Source organism: Mobula hypostoma, chromosome 7, assembly GCF_963921235.1.
Source record: "Mobula hypostoma chromosome 7, sMobHyp1.1, whole genome shotgun sequence".
NCBI classification, from domain to species: domain Eukaryota; kingdom Metazoa; phylum Chordata; class Chondrichthyes; order Myliobatiformes; family Myliobatidae; genus Mobula; species Mobula hypostoma.
Window position 1 is genome coordinate 163296390 of NC_086103.1, and position 14089 is coordinate 163310478.

Sequence of the window (14089 nt, forward strand, 5' to 3'; positions counted from 1 at the left end):
TGTTCAAAATTACCAAAGTCCAACCTAACAAATACTGAAGCAATATTGTATATGAATGGAAATTGGCCCTGAATCCCAACAATACTATGTTGCATTTCTTTTCGGGCACACTGATAAATTGCCTCCCCTACAAAACTAAATATGGTATTAGGTGCCAGACTCTCATTATGGGATTTCAGTTTGGAAACCATTCAGCATAGCTACCAGCACAGTTTGGCTCATTATCTATTCATTTAGAAAAAGTACTGAGGTAGCGTTCTTGGGTTCAACGTCCATTCAGAATTCTGATGGCGGATGGGAAGAAACTGTTCCTGAAATTTTTGAGTGTATGTCTTCAGGCTCCTGTACCACCTACTTGGTGGTAGCAATGAGAAGAGAGCATGTCCTGGGTGATGGTGGTCCTTAATGATGGAAGCTGCCTTTTGAGGCATCACCTTTTGAAGGTGTCCTGGATGCTGAGGAGGCTAGTGCCCATGATGGAGCTGGCTGAGTTAACAACTTTGCAGCTTTTTTTGATCCTTTGCAATGGCCCTTCCGTACCAGACGGTGATGTAACCAGTTAGAATTCTCTCCATCATACATCTGTAGAAATCTGTGAGTGCCTTTGGTGACATGCCAATTCTCCTTAAGCTCATAATGAAATTTAGCCACTGTTGTGCCTTCTTTGTAATTGCATCAACATGTTGGGCCCAGGATTCCTCAGAGATGTTAACACCCAGGGACTTGATCACCCTTTCCACTTCTGATACCTCGATGAGGACTGATGTGTGTTCCCTCAACTTTCCCTTTCTGAAGTCCACAATCATTGGTCTTACTGAAGTTGAGTACAATGTTCTTGCCGGAACACCACTCAACCAGCTGATCTATCCCACTTCTGTACGCCTCCTCATCACTACCTGAAGTTCTGACGACAATAGTTGTATCTTGAGCAAAACACTAAAAATGCTGGTGGAACTCAGCAAGTCAGGTAATATCAATGGAGGGGAATCAACAGCTGACATTTCGGGCTGAGATGCTTCAACTGACTAGAAAGGAAAGAGACAGAAGTCAGAATAAGAAGGTGAGGGGGAGAGGAATGAGGACAAGCTAGCGGGTTACAGGTGAATCCACGTGAATGGTAAAGTGGGTGGAGATAGGTTGATGAAGTAAGAAGCTGAAAGGTGATAGGCGGAAGAGGTAAAGGGCTGAAGAAGGAGAAAACGAAAGGCAGAGGAGATCCAGAGTGAGGTGGTGGGTAGGTGAGGAGAAGAGAAGGGTTGAGAGGGTAACCGGAATGGGGAATGGTAAAAGAGATAAGGAGGGAAGGGAGAGAAATTGATGTTCATGTTATCATGGTGGAGGCTACTGAGACAGAATATGCTGAGTTCCTCCAGTCATGTGTGGATGTAGCATTGCTGGCTAAGAGCTCCAAAAATCTAAGTTCAGTCCTGACCTTGGGTGCTTAAGTGCACTTTTTGTCTTGTGCCCTGTTCCTCCATCCCACCCAAACCATGTGATTCTACTCAACCCCACTTGCATTCTCACCTGCACACATCTCCCATTCCCTCTGGCATTTTTTTTAGACCAATCATTAAAATGTGGCTCGACTCAGCAGCAATATTTTAATGGTCATTTAGTTTTCTCGTTAGTTTGAACTGAAATATTTAAATTTATTCCAAGCCAAGAGCTTGTACTACTTGCCTAATTAATATTTATCTTATTTTCTAGATGTATCTGTTGGGTTCTGCAACATATGTCGTAAAGGATTTGCTAAAGGAAAAGAATCACAGATTGCACCTGACACTAAGGTCAGTAATGTGCATCTTATTGGACCTTAGTTAAATAGCTGTGCGATTTATAGGACTCCATAGAAGAGAAAGCGACTCATGCTCCTTATACGCATCAGTTCAATCAAACACCCAATTTTTCCCTCACTCCTATGCTATCCCCAGGGCCTGCAACTCTTTGAGCTTCGTTTTCTCTTGTTGCTTTTTTGCAAGTTGGTATCAAACATGCTTCCATTATATTTTAGGTACTGTCTCTAAAGGTTTATATTCCATGTCCAGTTTGGATTTTTTCTCTTTTTGTCATTTGCCTCAAATCTGGGTTCACCCAGTTATCAAGCCTTCAGCCAGAAGGTTTTACTGGGTTGAGTCAGCTTGTATTTGCTGCAGATTAGAGGTACGAGTGGGGTCTTGACTGAGTGCTCTGTTAAAGATGTTTCTTGTGGATGAATCTAGAACTTGGGGTCACTGCTTAAAATCAGGAGGTTGTCCATTTAAGTCAGATGAGGATTTTTTTTCTTTATAAGCTCAATTCCTCAAAGGATGACGGAATCAGATACAGAGACAGATAGATACTTAAGGCGGCAGGGTGAAAGGTGACAGAAGTTCAAGCAGAATTGAGGTTATGATGAGATCAGGTGTGGTATTAAATAGTGGAGTAAGTTCGAGGGTGGCCGCCAACTGCTGCATCAAATTCATATCTTCAGAATATATCCAGCATAACAGTGAAAAATAAATAGGTGTGACCAGTCTTAATGAGCTTCTAAACAAGTTAAAAATTAATCTCGTTTGGCTTTCTGTTTCTCTCCTTCCTTTCTCCACCACGTAACTGTGTTTCAATGCCAAATATATTTTATCCATATAGGTCTGCTGAAAATGAACGTGTGGGTAATATTACTGTAATAGCATGGCAGATGGAGGACAAAGTTGGAGACAAGATTCCTGTGAGCAGATCACCTGATACCATTAATGGGAGGGTAAGTGTTCCAGATAATAGCATGACAATGTAAAAAAAATGATGCAACTAATTTTCGTTTTTCGAATTAGTTTATTTGCTAAGTATGATGAGATAGTCATTAAGAAAACAAATCTGAACTCTAAGACCTTTGTTCCATTTAGCTGTGTACATCTTTAATAGTGGCTTTCCCGTCCCTGAAGACAGGCAGATTTTAAAAAATAGTAATTTATTCACAAGATGGGTGTTTATTGGTTATCCCTCATTGCCTTGAGAAAGTGGTAGTGAGCCACTGACTTGACCTGCTGCAGCCTACGTGTTGAAGGTACAGGTGTGCGCCGCTTAACGTCCGATCGCATATATGTCCGTAGTCCCGATTGGAGAACGTGACGTAGCAGATGTAACCAATCTCATGTATCGCGTGTCTCTTGAGTGTAGTAACATTAAAGTGCATCATGGCTTCCAAACGCAGGTTAATCGACCTGAAGCTCTTCCAGTAGGACACTGAGGAAGTTGAGAACAGTGAGGTGGATGGTCCTGATCATCTTTGATAAATTGTGTGTGATATAGGCTAAGAAAGTGTTTACATAAAAGTTGAAAAAGTGAAAAAAATTAAATAGGTTAAAATGAAATAAGAAGTTATAGTGTACAGTATACAGTTTTAGTGTAAGTTCTTGGCTATTTAGACAATACAGGTACATACAGTACTCCATGTAGGTTTGCTAAGGATATAATTGGTGTTCAGACAATGTCCAAATCACATAACATCCGATTTCACAGAAAGTATCGTGGACGTTAGGCGACGCATACCTGTACTTAATCTGTTAGGAGGGGAGTTTTGGAACATTTTTAAAATAAATGTAGCCTAGTCCCTTCCTTCAAGATACCAAATTCTGTAGGTTTGAACAATGCTGTTCAAGAAGGCTTCATTGCATTCTGTGGCTAGTATGCACTTTAATCCCTTACTAATTTTAAATTCCTTATAATTATAAGCAACACACACAACACGCTGGAGGAACTCAGCAGGTCAGGCAGCATCTGTGGAAATGAGCAGTTAATGTTTTGGGCCGAGACCCTTCGTCAGGACTGAAGAGGGAGGGGGCAGGGGCCCTATAACGAAGGTGGGGGGACGGTGGGAAAGAGAAGGCTGGTAGGTGCCAGGTGAAAAACCAGTAAGGGGAAAGATCAAGGGGTGGGGGAGGGGAAGCAGGGAGGGGATAGGCAGGAAAGATGAAGAAGGAATAGGGGAAAGCACAATGGATAGTAGAAGGAGGTGGAACCATGAGGGAGGTGATAGGCAGCTGGAGGAGGGGGCAGAGTGAAACTGGGATGGGGGAAGGGAGGGGGAGGGAATTACTGGAAATTGGAGAATTCAGTGTTCATGTCAAGGGGCTGGAGACTACCCAGACGGTATATGAGGTGTTGCTCCTCCAACCTGAGTTTGGCCTCATCATACCAATAGAGGAGTCCATGTATGGACATATCCGAATGGGAATGTGAAGCAGAGTTGAAGTGGGTGGCAACCGGGAGATCCTGTCTGTTGTGGCGGATGGAGCGGAGGTGCTCGACAAAGCGGTCCCCCAATCTGTGTTGGGTTTCACCGATGTAGAGGAGGCCGCACCGGGACCGCCAGATGCAATAGATGACCCCAACAGATTCTCAAGTGAAGTGTTGCCTCACCTGGAAGGACTGTTTGGGGCCCTGAATGGTGGTGAGAGAGGAGGTGTAGGGACAGGTGTAGCACTTACGCTTGCAGGGATAAGTACCGGGTGGGAGATCCGTAGGGAGGGACGTGTGGACCAGGGAGTAGCGGAGGGAACGATCCCTGCGGAAAGCGGAGAGGGGTAGAGAGGGAAAGATGTGCATAGTGGTGGGGTCCTGTTGAAGGTGGCGGAAGTTGCGGAGGATAATGTACTGGATCCGGAGGCTGGTGGGGTGGTGGGTGAGGACAAGGGGAACTCTGTCCCTGTTGTGGTGGCGGGAGAATGGGATAAGGGCCGAAGTGCAGGAAGTGGAGGAGATGCGGGTGAGGGCATCATTGATGATGGCAGAAGGGAAACCATGATCCTTAAAGAAAGAGGATATTTGAGATGTCCTGGAACGGAAAGCCTCATCCTGGGAGCAGATGTGGCGGAGACGGAGGATCTGGGAATAGGGAATAGCATTTTTGCATGTGGCAGGGTGGGAAGAGGTATAGTCGAGGTAGTTATGAGAGTCACTGGGCTTATAGAAGGTGTCAGTGGGCAGTCTGTCTCCAGAGATGGAGACCGAGAGATAGAGAAAGGGGAGAGAAGTGTCTGAGATGGACCAAGTGAATTTGAGGGCTGGGTGGAAGTTTGAAGCAAAGTCAATGAATTTGACGAGTTCAGCATGGATGCAGGAAACAGCACCAATGTAGTCGTCAATGTAGCGAAGGAAAAGTTGGGGAGCAGTACCAGTATAGGTTTGGAGCATAGACTGTTCCATATAACCAACGAAGAGGCAGGCATAGCTGGGGCCCATGCGAGTTTCATAGCTAACCCTTGGTCTGAAGAAAGTGGGAAGAGTCAAAAGAGAAGTTATTAAGTGTGAGTACCAGTTCCGCCAACCAGAGGAGGGTAGTGGTGGTGGGGAACTGGTGAGGTCTATTGTCCAGAAAGTAGCGGAGGGCTTTGAGGCCGTCTTGATGGGGAATAGAAGTGTATAAGCATTGGACATCCATAGTGAAAATGAAGGGGTCGGGACCGGGGATCTGGAAGTTATTGAAGAGGTGGAGGGCATGGGATGTATCCGGGATGTAGGTGGGGAGGGACTGAACTAAGGGTGACAAAATGGAGTCCAGGTAGGCAGAAACAAGTTCGGTGGGGCAGGAGCAGGCAGTAACTATGGGTCTACCGGCACAGTCAGGCTTGTGTATCTTGGGGAGGAGGTAAAACCAAGCAGTGTGGGGTGTGGGAATTATGAGTTTTATAGCTGAGGATGGAAGGTCTCCGGAGTTGATAAGGACAGTGATGGTACGGGAGACAATGGTTTGATGTTTCTTGGTGGGGTCCTGTTCCAGGGATAAGTAAGCGGAGGTGTCGGAAAGCTGCTGTTTGGCCTCAGTGAGGTAGCGGTCCGTCCGTCAGACTACTACGGCACCACCTTTGTCAGCGGGTTTGATGGTGAGGTTGGGATTAGTGCAGAGAGAGTGAAGGGCAGTGCGTTCAGAGGGAGTGAGGTTGGAACAGGAGAGAGGAGTGGTGAAGTTGAGACGGTTATGTCTCGGTGACAGTTGGAGATGAAAAGATCAAGTGCAGTTAGAAGGCCCGGGCAGGGTGTGTATGAGGAGGAGGAGGAGGAGGGTTGAAGACGGGAGAAGGGGTCATCAGTAGGGGGAGGGGAATCCTTGCCAAAGAAGTAGACTCAGAGACATAGGCGACGGAAGGAGAGTTCAGCGTCACAGTGGGCATGGAACTCACTGAGGTGTGGACAGAGGGGGACGAAAGTGAGGCCCTTGCTAAGGACAAAACGTTCTGCCTCAGAGAGGGGAAGGTCAGAGAGGATGGTGAAGACACAACAGACAGGATCTCCCAGTTGTCACCCATTTCAACTCTGCTTCACATTCCCATTCAGATATGTCCATACGTGGCCTCCTCTACTGCCATGATGAGGCCAAACTCAGGTTGGAGGAGCAACACTTCATATACCGTCTGGGTAGTCTCCAGCCCCTTGGCATGGACATTGAATTCTCCAACTTCTGCTAATTCCCTCCCCCCACCCCCCATTCCAGATTCACTCTGCCCCCTCCTCCAGCTGCCTATCACCTCCCTAATGGTTCCACCTCCTTCTACTACCCATTGTGCTTTCTGCTATTCCTTCATCTTTCCTGCCTATCCCCTCCCTGCTTCCCCTCCCCCACCCCTTTATCTTTCCCTGTACCGGTTTTTCACCTGGAACCTACCAGCTTCTCCTTCCCACCCTCCCCCCCACCTTCTTTATAGGGCCTCTGCCCCTTCCCTCTTCAGTCCTGATGAAAGGTCTCGGCCCAAAACTTTGACTGATTGTTTCCATGGATGCTGCTCGACCTGCTGAGTTCCTCCAGCATGTTGTACGTGTTGCTTTGACCCCAGCATCTGCAGAGTATTTTGTGTTTACTAATTATAAGCATTGATATTAAAGAAGTGAAGCTAACTATTTTAATATATTAAAACTCCCAAGCAACTTATGTCCATTCGCATTATGTCTACTTTAAGAATGACTGAAGAAAAATGCATACAAAATGTTTATGTCCATCTTTGGGTTTCAATGGCAAATAAATAGTTTTGGATATTGGAATTAATGTCACAGAAATAAAACCAGAAAATGTTAGAAATACAATGCAAGCCAGGCAGCATCTATGGCGAGAGGAATTGCTGACTTCTGTCAGAACTGAGAAATTTAGAAAATTGTTTTAAGTTGAAGAGAATGGGAAGCAGTGGGCAAAACAAAAAGAACATCTCTGGTAGGATGAGGATCAAGAGAAAATAAATGACCTAGATTGATTTCAGTTGAGGAAGAGTGGCGAAGTCTTGTTAATGGCATTGTAATTCTCCATTGGAAGTACTAGTTGGTAGATGGTAATGGGGAGAAAGTTTTAATTGTGAAAAACACTGTTTAACAACTTTTTCCCATGTATATAACATTACAGACTGTGTTGCCAGTTGATGAAAGCTTAACAGAATCGTTGAGTATTCGCTCAAAGCACTCTTCACTGAAGAAAGATGCACTATTAAAATCAGGTAAATATATACTATTTAGAGATACAGTGATGAATTGTCGCTTCCGGCCCAGCAACTCACCTATTTAATACTATCCTAGTCACTAGGCACCTTACAACGAACAATTTAATCTACTAACCAGTACATTTTTGGGGGAAACTCCTGCAGTCACAGGGAGAACATATTTACTCCTCACAGACAACGCCAGAATTAAACTCTGACTCCAATGCCCCGAGCTGTAATAACGTCATTCTAACCACTAAGCTGCTACAGTGCCCAACCATGCTTTAGTTTGTAAGACTTAATGCCTTTCACCTGCCAGTGAAACTACAATTTTTCATTTTGCTTGGATGTGTATAGTTTTCCTAATTTCCAAACACAGAATGGGTGCTTTGTTGGTCTAAGTTTTAAATATTATACTGGTGAGTAGGAATGGTTACTGTGCGGATAGGTGTAACTCAAAAGCCATCTCTAAATTTGCTGATAAATGCAACCGTTGTTGGTAGAATCTCAGATGGAGATGAGAGGGTGTACAGGAGTGAGATATCCCAGCTATATGAGTGGTGTTGCGGCAGCAATCTTGCACTCAACGTCAGTAAGATGAAAGAGCTGATTGTGGACTTCAGGAAGGGTAAGACGAAGGAACAAAAACCAATCTTCACAGAGGGGTCAGAAATGGAGAGAGTGAGCAATTTCAAGTTCCTGGGTGTCAAGATCTCTGAGGATCTAACCTAGTCCCAACATATTGATACAGCTATAAAAAAGGCAAGACAGTGGCTATATTTCATCAGGAGTTTGAAGAGATTTGGTTTGTCACCTAAAACACTCAAGCTTCTATAAATGTACTGTGGAGAGCATTCTAAAAGGCTGCATCACTGTCTGGTACGGTGGGGGTTGCTACTGCACAGGATCAAAACATACAAAGTTGTAAAATTAGTCTGCTCCATCTTGGGTACTAGCCTCCATAGTATCCAAGACATCTTCAAGGAGCGGCGCCTCAGAAGGGCAGCATCCATTATTAAGGACCCTCATCACCCAGGGCATACTATCTTCTCATTGATACCATCAGGAAGGAGGTACAGAAGCCTGAAGGCACACATTCAGAGATTCAGGAACAGCTTCTTCCCCTCTGCTGTACGATTCCTAAGTTGATACAGAGCCCATGGACACTACCTCACTTTTTAAAAATATTTATTACTTATATTTTTGCACTATTTTTAATCTAAGATATATATGTAATTGATATACTTTTAAAAAATCTCGGTGTTATCATGTATTGCATTGCTGCTGATAAGTTAACAAATTTCATGTCACATGCTGATATAATAAAGCTGATTTTGATTCTGGTGGGTGGGTGGCAAAAGATGGACAAGACAGTAAATATTAGGATCTTAGACTGCTTATAAATCATTAATTCTCAACCTGTCCAATAGGAGTCTCACAGTAACAGATTAGTCCACATAATAAACACAAGGGATTCGACAGATGCTGGAAATAATAGAGCAACACACAAAAAATTCTGGAGGAGCTCAGCAATTCAGGTAGCAATCTCTGGAAGGGAATAAATTGTTGATGCTTCAAGCCAAGATCCTTCATCAAGACCAGAAGAGAAGGAGACAGAATCGAGAATAGGTGTCTGATGGCTTTTTATAGGACTTGCAGCTCTTCTGCATTTAGTGAAGTGTCATGTTCGCTGTCTAATTTATGGAGATGAGAAGAAATGTTTAGAGTAAAAAGCCTAGAGTAAGTTGGCAAACTTCTAGAATTTGGAGTCGGCTTGGAAATAAAATGGTTGTATCACACAGTACTGTGCCAAAGTCTTAGGCACATGTAAAAAAAAATTGTAAAATGAAGGTGGTTTGAAAAATAATGAAAAGTTTCTAAGTATCAAACAATTTATGATAAAGAGCAGTAATCAGTAAAAAAAACCTAGATCAAATTAATATTTGGTGTGACTACCCTTTTCCCTTTAAAACTGCATCAGTTCTCTTAGGTACATTGTTCTCTTAGCATCTTGGAGAACTTGTCATAGTTCTTCTGCAGACTCTGGCTCTCTCGCTTGCTCTATCTCTCCAAGTAATTCCAGAAAGCGTCAGTGATGTTGAGATCAGGGTTCTGTGGAGGCCATACCATCTTTTGCAGAGCTCCTAATTTTCTCCTTGCTGAAGATAGTTCTTTATGATTTTTGCCATGCGTTTCGGGTCATTGTTGTGCTGCAGAATGAAGTTGGGACCGATCAGATGCCTTCCTAATGGTATTCCATGATGGATGAGAATCTGCTTGTACTTCTGAGCAATGAGGATTTCATTAATTCTGACCAGATCAACTCCTTTTGCAGAAATGAAATCCCAAACCTCTGCTGTGCTTCACCATTGGCTGCACACTCATCAATGTCGCACTCTCCAGCTCTACTACAGAGGAACTGCCTACTGTTTGAGCCAAAAATTTCAAATTTTGACTTGTCAGTCCCAACCTTTTGCTGCCATTGTTCAGCACCCCTGTCCTTAATGTTTTTGTGTATAGTCAGTTTCTTGGCTTTGCTGCCACTTCAAAGGACTAGATTTTTGGCAGCAACTCTTCTATGAAGACCACTTCTGGCAACACTTCTGTAGAGGGGTGTACTTGGGTTCCGGTGGTTTCTGTGAGTACAGAGCTGATAGCAGTGCTTTATCTCTTCTGATTTGGAAGGGACATTAGTTTGATGTATCGCTCGTCTCCTGCACTCAGTTTCTGTGATTGACTACTGTGTTTCTAGTCCTCAACTTCGCCTGTTCCTTTCTGCTGCGTTTGAAGAATAACACATCTTGAAACTCTTGTCTGCTGTAAAATTTTCTGCTTGGGAGAGACCTTGCTGATACAGGATGACCACCTTGCATCTTGTTGCTATGCTCAGATTTGTCATAGTGTAAGAATTGATGATTCAAAGGTTAAGCTGTCATACCCTCACCTTTTAGTTTGGTTACCCTTTGCCCTGTTTGATTCCCTCTACATCTATTTTTGTTTCAGTTAATAAGTTTAGTTCATTGAACATTACGTCAGGATCATGAGCATTCTGCTTGTTTAATCATTCACTGGGCTGTATACCTACAAAGTATCAACTTTTCATTTGAAAAGTGGTCTATTACGTAATATGTTACTTTCTTTAACGAAATACAAAAAATTCTCTGTAGCATTTATTCCTTTGGAAAATAAATTTTTGGAAATTAAAAATTTGTCCTTTTCTACTGACAGACCAATGCTGAAGTCTAATAAATAAATCTGAAGCAAAATTTATGTAAGAAATCTAGAGTGCTTAAGACTTTTGCACAGTACTATATACAAGGCATTAAAGGAACAGAGAAGCAGCATGGTGGTAGGACAGGGTAAATAGCTCTGAAGTAAATAACAATCAGACTAAATCCAGAGCAGGTACAAGAGTTAGAAGGCCACCTATGTGAAATAGTGACCTTATTTGGACTTATAACCATATAACGATTACAGCACGGATCCAGGCCATCTCGGCCCTTCTAGTCCGTGCCAAAGTTTTACTCTCACCTAGTCCCACTGACCTGCACTCAGCCCATAACCCTCCATTCCTTTCCATATAGCTGTCCAACTTAACTTTAAACAACAAAATTGAACCTGCCTCAACCACTTCTGCTGGAAGCTTGTTCCACGCAGCTACCACTCTCTGAGTAAAGAAGTTCCCCCTCATGTTACCCCTAAACTTTTGCCCTTTAACTCTCAACTCATGTCCTCTTGTTTGAATCTCCCCCACTCTCAATGGAAAAAGCTTAAAAAGCCTATCCATGTCAACTCTATCTATCTCCCTCATAATTTTAAATACCTCTATCAAGTCCCCCCTCAACCTTCTACGTTCCAAAGAATAAAGACCCAACTTATTCAGCCTTTCTCTGTAACTTAGGTGATGAAATCCAGGTAACATTCTCGTAAATCGTCTCTGTACTCTCTCTACTTTGTTGACATCTTTCCTATAATCGGTGACCAAAACTGTACAGAATACTCCAAACTTGGCCTCACCAATGCCTTGTACAATTTTAACATTACATCCCAACTCCTATACTCAATGCTCTGATTTATAAAGGCCAGCATACCAAAAGCTTTCTTCACCACCCTATCCACATGAGATTCCACCTTCAGGGAACTATGCACCATTATTCCTAGATCCCTCTGTTCTACTGCATTCTTCAATGCCCTACCATTTACCATGTATATCCTATTTTGATTAGTCCTATCAAAATGTAGCACCTCACATTTATCGGCATTAAACTCCATCTGCCATCTTTCAGCCCACTCTTCTAACTGGCCTAAATCTCTCTGCAAGCTTTGAAAACCTACTTCATTATCCACAACGCCACCTATCTTAGTATCATCTGCATACTTACTAATCCAATTTACCACCCTGTCATCCAGATCATTAATGTATATGAAAAACAACATTGGACCCAGTACAGATCCCTGAGGCACACCACTAGTCACCAGCCTCCAATCTGACAAACAGTTATCCATCACTACTCTCTGGCATGTCCCATCCAGCCACTGCTGAATCCATTTTACTACTTCAATATTAATACCTAACGATTGAACCTTCCTAACTAACCTTCCGTGTGGAACCTTGTCAAAGGCCTTACTGAAGTCCATATAGACAACGTCCACCGCTTTACCCTCGTCAACTTTTCTAGGAACTCTTCAAAAAATTCAATAAGATTTGTCAACCATGACCTTCCATGCACAAATCCATGTTGACTGTTCCTAATCAGACCCTGTCTATCCAGATAATTATGTATACCATCTCTAAGAATACTTTCCATCAATTTACCCACCATTGACGTCAAACTCACAGGCTGATGATTGCTAGGTTTACTCTTAGAACCCTTTTTAAATAATGGAACAACATGAGCAATACCCCAATCCTCCGGCACCAACCCCGTTTCTAATGACATTTGAAATATTTCTGTCAGAGCCCCTGCTATTTCCACACTAACTTCCCTCAAGGTCCTAGGGAATATCCTGTCAGGACCTGGAGACTTATCCACTTTTATATTCCTTAAAAGCGTCAATACTTCCTCTTCTTTAATCATCATAGTTTCAATAACTTCCCTGCCTGTTTCCCTTATCTTACACAATTTAATATCCTTCTCCTTAATGAATACCGAAGAAAAAAAATTGTTCAGAATCTCCCCCATCTCTTTTGGCTCCACACATAGCTGTCCACTCTGATTTTCTAAGGAACCAATTTTATCCCTCACTATCCTTTTGCTATTAATATAACTGTAGAAACCCTTGGAATTTATTTTCACCTTACTTGCCAAAGCAACCTCACATCTTCTTTTAGCTTTTCTAATTTCTTTCTTAAGATTCTTTTTACATTCTTTATATGTAAAGAATATGTAAAGAGCACCTCATTTACGCCATGCTACCTATATTTATTGTATATATCTCTCTTTTTTCCGAACCAAGTTTCCAATATCCCTTGAAAACCATGGCTCTCTCAAACTTTTAACCTTTCCTTCTACCTAACAGGAGCATAAAGATTCTGTACCCTCAAAATTTCACCTTTAAATGACCTCCATTTCTCTATTACATTCTTCCCATAAAACAAATTGTCCCAATCCACTCTTTCTAAATCCTTTCGCATCTCCTCAAAGTTGGCCTTTCTCTAATCAAAAATCTCAACCCTGGGTCTAGACCTATCCTTCTCCATAATTGTATTGAAACTAATAGCATTGTGATCACTGGACCGAAAGTGATCTCCAACACAAACCTCCGTCACATGACCTATCTCATTCCCTAACAGGAAATCCAACACTGCCTCTTCTCTTGTTGATACCTCTATGTATTGCTGTAAAAACTATCCTGCACACATTTTACAAACTCCAAACCATCCAGCCCTTTTACAGTATGGGCTTCCCAGCCTATGTGTGGAAAATTAAAATCTCCCACAATCACAACCTTGTGCTTGCTACAGATATCTGCTATCTCCTTACAAATTTGCTCCTCCAATTCTCGCTCCCCATTTGGTGGTCTATAATACACCCCCATAAGTGTTACTACACCTTTCCCATTCCTCAATTCCACCCAAATAGCCTCCCTAGACGAGCCCTCTAATCTATCCTGCCAGAGCACCGCTATAATATTTTCTCTGACGAGCAATGCAACACCTTCCCCTTTTCTCCCTCCGATTCTATCATACCTGAAGCAATTAAATCCAGGAATATTTAGTTGCCAATCACACCCCTTCTGTAACCATGTTTCACTAATAGCTACCACATCAGACTTCCAGGTATCAATCCATGCTTTAAGCTCATCCACCTTTCTTATAATGCTCCTAGCATTAAAATAAATGCATTTAAGAAATTTTCCACCTCTTATTCTCTGTTTATCACTAACGGTGCAAACAACTTTACTGTTTTCTATTTTCTTCTTCTCCCCTATATCTGTTCCTACAATCTGGTTCCCCTCCCCCCTCGTATCTAGTTTAAATCCACCGGAGCCTCTCTTGCAAATCTACCTGCAAGAATATTTGTCCCCCTCCAGTTCAGATGTAAACCGTCCCACCTTCCCTAGAAAACTGCCCAATTATCTATAAATCTGAATCCCTCCCTCCTGCACCATGTCTTCAGCCACATGTTGATCTGTGCTATCTTACTATT

At 42.7% G+C, this 14089-nt stretch overlaps 1 protein-coding gene across 6 annotated transcripts in view; it reads left to right on the forward strand.

Moving 5' to 3' along the window:
* The window catches only part of LOC134349723 (inositol polyphosphate-4-phosphatase type I A), a 271499-nt gene that overhangs the window by 173859 nt on the left and 83551 nt on the right, over nucleotides 1-14089 (forward strand). For all 6 annotated transcript variants that reach the window (XM_063054477.1, XM_063054480.1, XM_063054481.1 and 3 more), the window contains 3 exons: nucleotides 1708-1787; nucleotides 2629-2740; nucleotides 7367-7457. In XM_063054477.1, coding sequence (XP_062910547.1) covers nucleotides 1708-1787; nucleotides 2629-2740; nucleotides 7367-7457 — 283 coding nt within the window. The remainder of the gene's footprint in view (nucleotides 1-1707; nucleotides 1788-2628; nucleotides 2741-7366; nucleotides 7458-14089) is intronic.